The sequence below is a fragment of the Triticum urartu genome, chromosome 1A (assembly GCF_056163025.1).
Source record: "Triticum urartu cultivar PI428250 chromosome 1A, HENAU_Tu73, whole genome shotgun sequence".
Classification (NCBI taxonomy): Eukaryota; Viridiplantae; Streptophyta; class Magnoliopsida; order Poales; family Poaceae; genus Triticum; species Triticum urartu.
This window is the reverse complement of record NC_141873.1, coordinates 497103402-497114958: the sequence shown is the minus strand read 5'-3', so window position 1 is coordinate 497114958 and position 11557 is coordinate 497103402. Positions and strand designations below refer to the sequence as shown.

At 50.0% G+C, this 11557-nt stretch overlaps 1 protein-coding gene across 1 annotated transcript; it reads left to right on the top strand.

Annotated features, from left to right (window-relative positions):
- The first annotated feature begins 9118 nt into the window (after positions 1-9118).
- On the top strand, positions 9119-11557 carry LOC125523094 (E3 ubiquitin-protein ligase SIRP1). The gene is made up of 2 exons (XM_048688144.2): positions 9119-9482; positions 10287-11557. Exon 2 carries the CDS (start codon positions 10337-10339, stop codon positions 11345-11347), a length of 1011 nt encoding a protein of 336 aa, XP_048544101.2. The 5' UTR covers positions 9119-9482; positions 10287-10336; the 3' UTR covers positions 11348-11557.

Sequence of the window (11557 nt, the reverse complement as noted above, 5' to 3'; positions counted from 1 at the left end):
CACTCGCCTAAGTTCTCTCACTTAGAGACTTAGCTACAGTCCGGCACTCGCCTAAGTTTGAAAAAATCCTACTGAGTGGAGAGCGATCCTCCCACTCGGGGGCTTAGCTGCAGTCCAGCACTCGCCTAAGTTCTCTCACTTAGAGACTTAGCTGCAGTCCGGCACTCGCCTAAGTTTGAAAAGTCCTACCGAGTGGAGAGCCAACCTCATACTCGGGGGCTTAGCTGCAGCCCAGCGCTCGCCTAAGTACAGGACACAACCCAATCCGCAAGGACGACGAGGTGCAAATCGACTGCTACCTTCTCCTTCGGAGCTGCACCACAAATACAAAAGTTATTTCGAGTGTCGAGTTCCACTCGACGGATCATCCATGAAGATATTCAACGATAAATCCAATTCAGATAAGATCTAAAGGTCCCAGACCTCAGGCCAAAGTGATCGAGCCCTCAGCTTGATGGAGTTTAACGGTTACAAAATCCACTCGGCATTCCGAGGCAAATTTAAAGTGGAGCTTAAAAGTTTTTCACTCCTTAGGTGGAGGACTGGAAGGGGCGACGAACTCGTCCAAGTCGATCCCGTCTGCAATACGGGTGGCAGCAGCGATGAAAGTCTCCATGAAATCTTGAAAGTTGTGCTTCTTGGTATTGGCAACTTGGATGGCGGCCAGCTTCTCTTCTCGCGCCTCCTTGCAATGGACGCGGACCAGAGACAGAGCCACATCAGCGCCACACCGAGCAGAAGACCTCTTCCACTCCTACACTCGGTCAGGGATTCCGTTAAGTCGAGTCATCAGAGACTCGAGATCGTTTTGGAGCGTAGCCTCTGGCCAAAGTGCCGAGTCGATCCGTGACATGGCAATCTTCAATCGAGCCAAGTAGTCCACGACGCCATCAATGCGAGATTCCAGTCGGAGCAGATTCATGGCAACTTCATCTTTCACGGGAGAGTTGATTGGATCCAAACCTGTTTCGATCCGCCTAGTCTCCTCTTCAAAGTTCTGGCAAAGCTCTGCATACACGATCCAAGGATAAGTCAATTTTCATAGACTGAGTCGACACAAAAAAAACCCAGTCGGAACTGAATGTGCACCTTCAAGCTTGATGTACAACTTCTTGGCGAGGCTCCTCAAGTAGCTCTCCAGGTCGTCCCTCCTGCGAGCGATGCTTTCCATCTTCTCGTTCAGGGTGAGGTTCTCCTTCTTCCAATGTGAACACTCTCTGTTGGCTTCATTCAGAGCGGTCTTCAGCTTGGTATTCTCTTCTTCTAAGTGGTCGACCGAAGCCAGCCTCTGTACGGCCAGAGTGGTCTTGTCATCAGCCTCCTTACGGGCAGCAGCCAAGTCCTGATCCTTCTTCGCCACAGCTTCGTTCAGTTTTTCTGCGAAGAAATGATGATTGAATCGGAAATAGCAGAAGGATACTCAAGCCTAAAAACTAACCAGTCGACAAAGTCGTCTTACCTGCGGCGCCGTCTCTGACTTTCTGCAGCTCTGTTCTGGCCAGCTCCAGATCAAGGTTCAGTTGAATCTTCGGCTTCTCCAACTCAGTATAGCGAGCTACAAGTTCGCAGGATTTCTGTAAAAGAAAAATTAGTCGACAGACGTCCAAGATAAGTTGCTTCCGAGTAACCAAGAGACAATGACGACGTTTCTAAGACCACAGCCGAATCCAAAACATTCGACAGTAGTCTCGGGGACTACACCCAGCGCGTGCACTCAGCATGCCCCCACCGGTTCGACCAAAAAAAACAAAGAGAAAGAGAGAAAAAGTCGACTGCCCGCAGTCGACCGGATACAGTTCCACTCGACCTGGCCCGACCAAACCGAGTGAAGAAATACAGCTACAGCAACAATGTAAAGACTACAGTCGACTGCCAGCAGTCCACCATAGTCTCGGGGACTACACCCAGTGGGTGCACTTAGCGTGCCCCCACTCGTCCAAGGATTGGCAGACACACCCAGTGGGTGTACAGATACAGATACAAAAGATGTTCGGAAAAGAGACTCTTCAAACAGCATATCATAACAGACCAAGTGTTGAGTCGACTGACCTGGACGTTGCTCTGAAGAGCCGAACTCGCGTCATAGGCTGCTTGGCTGGCCTCCCGAGCCATCTTCACTTGCTCCATCATGATCCCCGCCTGGCATATAGCCTCCTTTGCAGCAGCCGCTTGGTCCTCAGGGACGGGGTACGCAGCAAAAAGCGAAGGTGGATCCGCAGTCGACGCCGAAGGCCGCACGCTCGTCAGAGGAATGGCGGAAGTCACAGAAGCCCGAGTGGTGTCACCACCATCCCGAGCCATGGCCTCAGACGCCGAAGCAGGTTGGGGGGGTCTTGTCAGCCGACGACCTCTTGTTCCTCCTCATTCTCAGCGGTTCGTTGTCGTCGTCATCCGGAAGGTCGATAACATGAGGAGGGGCTGCAAGAGAAACATTCAATCGACCGGAGTTGCAATAAAAGATCAGTCGACTCAAAGCAGAACGTCAGTAATCGTACCGGGGTTGGAGGTAACAGCATCCTCCATCTCTTGGTCGTCGTCCTTGGCGGAGACCTCAGAAGCAGTAGCGCTGCAAATCTCGAAAGTCAGTCAGTTGGCTCAATGAATCGACCAAGGATCTGTCCATGGTCGACGAAGGAAAGCAAGTTTTATTATTACCCAGAAATGGTAGGGACAACTATCTTCATCTTGGGCAGAGCCTTGGGCGGCTTGGATAGCGTCGTGCGTGGGTGCTTGGGAACCTTCCCAGTCGGCGTAGGAGAAGAGGTCCGAGGGCGTTTCGACAACTGCCCAACAGAAGCAGTCGCCTTGCCACGTTCCCGCGCCGGGTCGTGTGTGTGCTTGGACCGCCCCTCTGGGCGAGGGGGTTCGACCTCCTCCTCCTCCTCTTCGCTGGAGTCGATGTTGTCGTCTCCCTCTCCTTCACCGTCGGACTCCCACTCGCCTTGGTCGTCCCCGCTCTCACCTCCGCTCGCCTCCCCTTCCTCAGTTGGCTCCTGAGCCCCGTTGGGCGTCGAGTACATCTCGGTGGTCGCCTGAAAAGCAATAGACAAGACGAAAGTCAATCGACCAACTCAAAGAAGACCAATGCAGAAAACAAGATTTCAGTCGGGAGCATAAAGACATACCTGGTCCACTTCATACGAGTTGTCGAGTGGAGTTACCCTCCTGGCTCCTCGGGGGTTGTCTTTGTTCCCCGTGATGCTCGACAGCCACCCCTCCAGCATCTCGTCGGTGACCTCCTCCGGGTGGATCCGAGTGGTGTCATCGAGACCCGAATACAACCACATCGGGTGGTCACGGGTCTGGAGCGGCTGGATGCGCCTCTGGAGGAAGACCTCCAGCAGGTCCATCCCAGTCACACCCTCACGGACAAGCTCGACCACTCGACCGGCCAACACTTTGACTTGGGCCCTTTCCTCCGGCATCACTTTCAGAGAAGCGGGTTTTTCAGCTCGGTCGAGGGAGAAAGGAGGAAGACCAGTCGACTGTCCTGGGGTCGCCTGGTCCTGACAGTAGAACCAGGTCGCCTGCCAACCACAGACCGACTCCGGGAAAGTAATGGATGGAAAACAGCTCTTCCCCCTCGTCTGGATCGCCAAGCCCCCGCACAACTGGATCACCTGCGTCCTCTCGTCATTCGACTTGGCCTTCTTGACCGATTGAGAACGGCAGGTAAAGATGTGCTTGAAAAGTCCCCAATGGGGGCGGCAACCCAAGAAAGCCTCACACATGGAAATGAAAGCGGCAAGGTATACAATGGAGTTGGGAGTAAAGTGGTGGAGCTGCGCTCCGAAGAAGTTCAAGAAGCTTCGGAAAAAAGGATGGGGCAGCAGAGAAAACCCTCGGGCGATGTGGGTGGCTAGGAGCACGCACTCACCGTCGCGGGGTTGAGGTTCGATCTCTCCCCCGGAAGACACGCGGCTTCGTGGGGAATGACTCCCCCCTCGACCATGTCGTCGAGATCCTCTTGCCGGAGCACCGATGGCATCCAGTCGCCCTGGATCCAACCTTTGGGCAGAGCGGTCCTAGAGGAAGATCCGCCCCGAGCAGTCCTCTTCCCTTTCCCCGCCGCCGCCGCCTTCTTCGCGCGCTCCAGAGCAGTCGTCTTGCCCTTCACCATCGTCGCCGGCGAAATCTCGAACGGGCTTGCGGCGCTAGGGTGAGAACGGAGGTGGCGGAAGGACTTGCGAAGGGAGAGAAGAAGAAGAAAGCAGAAGGGAGCGCACTGTTTGGAAACCCCGATCCGGCAACTTATAAGGGGCCGCTTCGGAGTGGCTGACTGGTAGGCCCAGGCTATCCAGTCAAATCCCGCAGCAGACGCGCGCGCAGTACGTGGCGAAAAAGGCGATGCGGGGATCGAGGAGCTTCCGCTTTATCGCTTCCGATTACTACGGCCGCTCCCATCCCGCGCGCTTCCCAAAATCCGAATCCTGCGACATCCGCGGGCCACAGAACAACTTGTCAAAATAGGAGACCCCGATCGCGCCGACGCTCAGTATGTCACAAGTAAAGAAATTCACTCGACGATAGGCCTGGAATGGATCAAGGCGACTGAAAGAGGTTGATAACGTCATCCGTGACGATTGGCCCAAAACGAGGTACTCGTGTAGCCCAAAGAACCAGTCGGGAAGATCCCCAACTCTTTCCCCACTCTAACCTCGATCCATTCAGGGGCTAATGATGAAACTATGTGAAGGAAATATGCCCTAGAGGCAATAATAAAGTTATTATTTATTTCCTTATAATCATTATAAATGTTTATTATTCATGCTAGAATTGTATTAACCGGAAACATAATACATGTGTGAATACATAGACAAACAAAGTGTCACTAGTATGCCTCTACTTGACTAGCTCATTAATCAAAGATGGTTATGTTTCCTAACCATGAGCAATGAGTTGTTATTTGATTAACGGGATCACATCATTAAGAGAATGATCTGATTGACATGACCCATTCCATTAGCTTAGCACCCGATCGTTTAGTATGTTGCTATTGCTTTCTTCATGACTTATACATGTTCCTATAACTATGAGATTATGCAACTCCCGTTTACTGGAGGAACACTTTGGGTACTACCAAACGTCACAATGTAACTGGGTGATTATAAAGGAGTACTACAGGTGTCTCCAAAGGTACATGTTGGGTTGGCGTATTTCGAGATTAGGTTTTGACACTCCGATTGTCGGAGAGGTATCTCTGGGCCCTCTCGGTAATGCACATCACATAAGCTTTGCAAGCATTGCAACTAATGAGTTAGTTGCGAGATGATGTATTACAGAACGAGTAAAGAGACTTGCCGGTAACGAGATTGAACTAGGTATTGGATACCGACGATCGAATCTCGGGCAAGTAACATACCGATGACAAAGGGAACAACGTATGTTGTTATGCGGTCTGACCGATAAAGATCTTCATAGAATATGTAGGAGCCAATATGGGCATCCAGGTCCCGCTGTTGGTTATTGACCGGAGACGTGTCTCGGTCATGTCTACATTGTTCTCGAACCCGTAGGGTCCGCACGCTTAAGGTTACGATGATAGTTATATTATGAGTTTATGCATTTTGATGTACCGAAGGTTGTTCGGAGTCCCGGATATGATCACGGACATGACGAGGAGTCTCGAAATGGTCGAGACGTAAAGATTGATATATTGGAAGCCTATGTTTGGATACCGGAAGTGTTCCGGGTGAAATCGGGATTTTACCGGAGTACCGGGAAGGTTACCGGAACCCCCCGGGAGCTAAATGGGCCATGATGGGCCTTAGTGGAAAAGAGAAGAGGCAGCCCTACATGGGCTGCGCGCCTCCCCCTTCCCCTAGTCCTATTAGGACTAGGAGAGGTGGCCGGCCCCCTCTCTCTCTTTTCCCCCTCCGCGAATCCTATTCCAACTAGGATTGGGGGGGGGGAATCCTACTCCCAGAGGGAGTAGGACTCTCCTGGCGCGCCACACCTTGGTCGGCCAGCCTCCCCCCTCTAGTCCTTTATATACTGAGGCAGAGGCACCCTAGAACACACAAGTTGATCCACGTGATCTATTCCTTAGCCGTGTGCGGTGCCCCCAGCCACCATATTCCTCGATAATACTGTAGCGGAGTTTAGGCAAAGCCCTACTACTGTAGTGCATCAAGATCGTCACCACGCCGTCGTGCTGACGGAATTCTTCCCCGACACTTTGCTGGATCGGAGTCCGGGGATCGTCATCGAGCTGAACGTGTGCTCGGACTCGGAGGTGCCGTAGTTTCGTTGCTTGATCGGTTGGATCGCGAAGACGTACAACTACTTCCTCTACGTTGTGTCAACGCTTCCGCAGTCGGTCTGCGTGGGTACGTAGACAGCACTCTCCCCTCTCGTTGCTATGCATCACCATGATCTTGCGTGTGCGTAGGAATTTTTTTGAAATTACTACGAAACCCAACAGTGGTATCAGAGCCTAGGTTATTTATGTTGATGTTATATGCACGAGTAGAACACAAGTGAGTTGTGGGCGATATAAGTCATACTGCCTATCAGCATGTCATACTTTGGTTCGGCGGTATTGTTGGACGAGACGACCCGGACCAACATTACGCGTACGCTTACGCGAGACCGGTTCCCCCGACGTGCTTTGCACACAGGTGGCTTGCGGGCGACTGTCTCTTCAACTTTAGTTGAACCAAGTGTGGCTACGCCCGGTCCTTGCGAAGGTTAAAACGGAGTCTATTTGACAAACTATCGTTGTGGTTTTGATGCGTAGGTGAGATTGGTTCTTGCTTAAGCCCGTAGCAGCCATGTAAAACTTGCAACAACAAAGTAGAGGATGTCTAACTTGTTTTTGCAGGGCATGTTGTGATGTGATATGGTCAAGACATGATGCTGAATTTTATTGTATGAGATGATCATGTTTTGTAACCGAGTTATCGGCAACTGGCAGGAGCCTTATGGTTGTCGTTTTATTGTATGCAATGCAATCGCGATGTAATGCTTTACTTTATTACTAAGCGGTAGTGATAGTCGTGGAAGCATAAGATTACCCTGGTCTCTCGATGGTCCTGACAACCATGTCAAGTTCAAGCACATCGCATGTCGAACTCGACGAGCACGAGCAACCTCCGCTGCCGCTGATGGTTTATCCCTACTGCAACAACGACATGGTGCAGTGGTGGGTCTCTCGTACAATTTCTAACCCAGGGAATCACTTCTACAAGTGCCAGCGTGAATGGGTAAGTCTATCGCACATACATCTATAATTTCAGCCCTATCTAGCACAACTGGATTTGATCTTTCCCTCTGTCTGTTATTGTAGTCTGGCAAATGCAACTTCAGGCCTCCTTTGGTTTGGACGAATTTTGTAGGATTTTCATAGGATATGATTTCTATAGAAAAAATTCCTTCAGAGCTCTTTGGTTTGTAGGAATGAAATCCTATTCCTATGGAGGAATTCTTCCTATCCTCCACATTTCATAGGAAAATAAACATTAGCCTAGACTCAATGGAAAAAAAATCCTATGATATGAATCAAAGGGCATCTCCTTTTCTATTCCTATGCATAGGATCTGAGATGCATGTCATCTCATTTCCTATAACTTCCTATTTTTATGATTTTCCAATCCTATGAACCAAAGGAGGCCTGAAAATGGGAGAAATACTACCTCAACGTTATCCGTGCAAAGTGGCCCAGGATGTTCACCATCCCAAATTGCACACAGAGGAAATTTCACCGTATCATCGTCGGGCTTCTAGTCCTCAACCTGCTTGCTTTGCTCTACGTTGTCTCAAAGGTCGCCTGAGCAGTGTGATGCTGCTGCCGAGACGCCAATGCTACTGCACCATCCTGTGTCCGCATGTCCTAGACATGGATTATCAACTATTATGTATTTTTTTATTCCAAAGCACGTGACCTCGTTGCTACGTGTTGAGAAACTTGTACGACCTACTATTAGTGTCAATCTTAAATATGTTTATGTGAAATTGTGAATCTTTGGACGAATCAAATTATTAATTACGGGCCTTCAATTTGTACCGTGCATTTCGCCCGGCGACATGTCATAATGCGCCGTACAAGTTTATTATTACTGCCACATCTACCTTAGCACCCACATTTTCACACACCAAAGTTTACTTGTACATTGTCATACACCTATAATCAATGGGACGTGCAAAAGTCGTCCCTGAAGTCTTTGTTTTGGAAACTTTACATGCGAATTAACACTATGGGCCCACCACACTACCATATATTGAATGACAATGGATAGGTACGAACTGTTCTGGTGTGCGCGTCGGTCAGGTATTCACAAATAAGAAATCATTTCATCAAAAGGTGCACGCATCCCAAGTAAGCACGGGAGCGAAGGCGGTTTCAGCGTGCTGCGTCGCCGAGTGCTCCTAGTCCGCTTCCAGTCGTCAACATGTTATTATCAAAGATCTCAGATGAATCCCCACTAACATTTTACCTCTCTAGCCAACAATAACCCAAGACCGCACACCTATTTCCTTGCGGGAAACAGGTATGTGAAAATGTGGGTGTGCTCCCAAGTGTGAAAAGAACCCACCAAGTCTAGAGTCAATCCAACCACGTTTGAGCCTCGAAGAAACAGGTTTGGTGAAAATCAACAATGAGCCACTAATCTAGACATAGCTTCTCCTCCTCTCTTCTCTCCTCCCACAAAGAGCCATCTCAGCCACTGATTTAACCAAGATCAACAACAGTCCACAAACGCCGCACTTGTGGCCCGAGTCAAGCTGCCATCTCACCACGACGTGGAGAGATCAGCCCAACACATCCCGAGCCACATGCCGCCATTAACTCTGAAGACGCAAGGTTTGACAAACAAGGACCACTGACCACGTGACTGCTCCGCGCCACTGTACACGCCACTCCATGCTTCTTTGGTTGGCCCATCAGGCAGGCAGCACCCACCATCGTCGGAAATCTCCCACAAAATATCTCAAACAAAAACAAAACTTGCACGAAATCCTCCATAATTCACACTCAGTCCAGAGCAAGCCATCAGAAGCTAGCACACCGACAAAACAGGGCAGATAACCCATCAGGCACCTAGTTTACAGGTGGCCCGCTCTTCTCCGGATGATGAGAAGGACGCCCTATCCATCGGCCAAACCCTCAATCCCCATCACCTAAATAAAAAGATCCCCCCAAAAGATCAGAAGCTTTGCATGCTTCCAACCCATAACAAACTTCGCTTTGCTGGTCTGGTGGGATCCGAAACTAAACTATTTCCTCTTGGAGATTTGCGCCTGGATGAGATAAAAAATCCTCCTGCTATTTTTCTTGACGATGAAGGAAAAGGAGAGGGACGATAACCTCTAGGGACCAGGGAGTAAAGTATCCACCAGTCAAGCTAACCTGCCCTGCAACTTCCGTCCTGTTCTTCTCTGGCCTACCTCCTCCAGCAAGGGAGGACTGGGAGCAGGAGCAGGGGGGCCGCCTCCACTCCATCCAATCCGATCCAATCCGATCCACGGGAGAAAGGCCAAAGGTCAGCGACTTCTTTCTTTTCTTGATTGATGCTTGGTTTCGAGCAAAAAGATGGTTTTTTTGGGGTTGCTAATCCGGCCCGGCGTGCTCCAAATCAAGAACACGGTGGAGCCTGTTCCGTGCCCCCTCCCGTCGAATCGAATAATATAATATCGTTCCGTTGCGAAGGGATCGATCAAGGTGCGTGTTCGTTCGGGGATTTATGCGGGGATTTGTGTAGGCTGGGATCGACGGCGGGTCTCGCCGCTGAATTTGTTTCCGGCGCAGCCCGATGTTGTGTGAATCTTGAGAAGTGTCCGAGTTGGTCCCTTGTTTTCGCTCTTCTTTTAGGGGGGAATAATAGTATCCTGTTCCCCGTAGAATGGAATCGGCACCTCATTCTTGGGCTGGGAATCCAGGCTCTTGATCTCCGCCTCCCCTTCTCGGAGATCTCGGTGTCGCCTCGGCTTCAGTCGGGTATTCTCTTTAGGAATTATTATTAGGACTGTCTGCCACTCCTGTTCCTGAAGAATCAGAAAAATTAGAGCTAACTTTGTGTTAGATGCAAGACCTGGCTTTGTTCTTCTCCTTGTTCTTGTTCGCCATGCTGATCTCCTGTGAGATATGCCTGATTGCCATTGCTGTGTGGAATTTAGTCACACATGGACACCATGCTTCTCATGTTGTTCCACTTGTTCTTGATAAAATTGTTCCTGACATGCTGCACTTATTCTCATGGATTACGAATTATATCATGCGTGGTTGTTTTCTTGGGGATTTATGCAGATTATTACCCTTCAACTAACTCATTGTGCACGGTTCACAGATTTGACTTCTGCTCGTGTGCTACGCTTGATCGACCGAAGGATTGGCGATATGGCAGAAGCTGACATCACGCGGTACTGGTGCCATGAATGTCAGCATGCCGTCGAGGAGGCCATGGTGGAGGAGCTCAAGTGTCCGTTGTGTGATGGTGGGTTCGTCGAAGAGATGACCCTTGAGCAGGTTGAGGCATTGGTAAGTCAGCTATCAGAGCAAGGGCCAACTCAGTGGGACCCTCTGGACAACCCTTTTGAGCAGGCAGGATCGCCGGGGGACAGCGATGATGAAGATAATAGCGATATAGGCCGTGAGTTTGAGGGTTTCATCAGAAGGCATCGACGGGCATCGGCGCTGCGCCGTGTGCTTGACAGCATCCATGATGACCTTAGAGATGACAGGGAAAGGGACAACTCCGTTCTGATCAGTGCTTTCAACCAGGCCCTCGCTCTACAAGGTGCAGCGCTTGACCCAGACGAGGACCGAGGTGACAATGGTAACTCAAATAATGATGATGGTTTGCTAGACGAGTATGTCCTCGGGGCAGGGCTTAGTCTGCTTCTTCAACATTTGGCTGAGAATGACCCAAGCCGGTATGGTACTCCTCCAACGAAGAAAGAAGCAGTCGAAGCCCTGCCCACGGTCAAAATCGAAGAGGTTGTCAGCTGTTCAGTCTGTCTTGATGATCTTGATATAGGGTCCCAGGCTAAGCAGTTGCCTTGTGAACATAAGTTCCACTCACCATGTATCCTGCCATGGCTTGAACTCCATAGTTCCTGCCCAGTTTGCCGGTTTGAGCTGCCATCTGATGAGACAAAAGACTTGAGCGAGCCTAGCAACGTTGATCGAATAGAGAACAGCCATGAGGAGGCAAGAGCTGATGGCCCTGGAAACAATGGTGAGGACAGTAACACAAACGACAGGGAGGACAGTAACAGACCTTGGGCCCTTGTTCCTTGGTTTAATGGCCTATTCTCGACACCTGAGCCGCAAACTGTCAGAGCTACTTTGACTGATCAGCAGCTGCCTCCTGCTTCTGGAACCAACCCAAATGCAGGTCATAGTTGATCTTCTCCAGTGTTGTGAATAATGATCATACATCTGAGGATAGTGATGCAACTTTGTCAGTAGAACTCTTCTTTCCATCTTGTCGGTCATCTATCTGGATGAACAGGGTACAAAGTTTGTGGCTGCTTTGACATATGATTTGCGCTCATTTCACTTTGTTTCAGTGTTATGGCTAAGTCAACCCTATGTCTTACTACACTAATTTCTTTC

Excerpts from the sequence above, each read along its gene's own strand:
- LOC125523094 (XM_048688144.2), top strand. The coding sequence starts at position 10,337 with ATGGCAGAAGCTGACATCACGCGGTACTGGTGCCATGAATGTCAGCAT.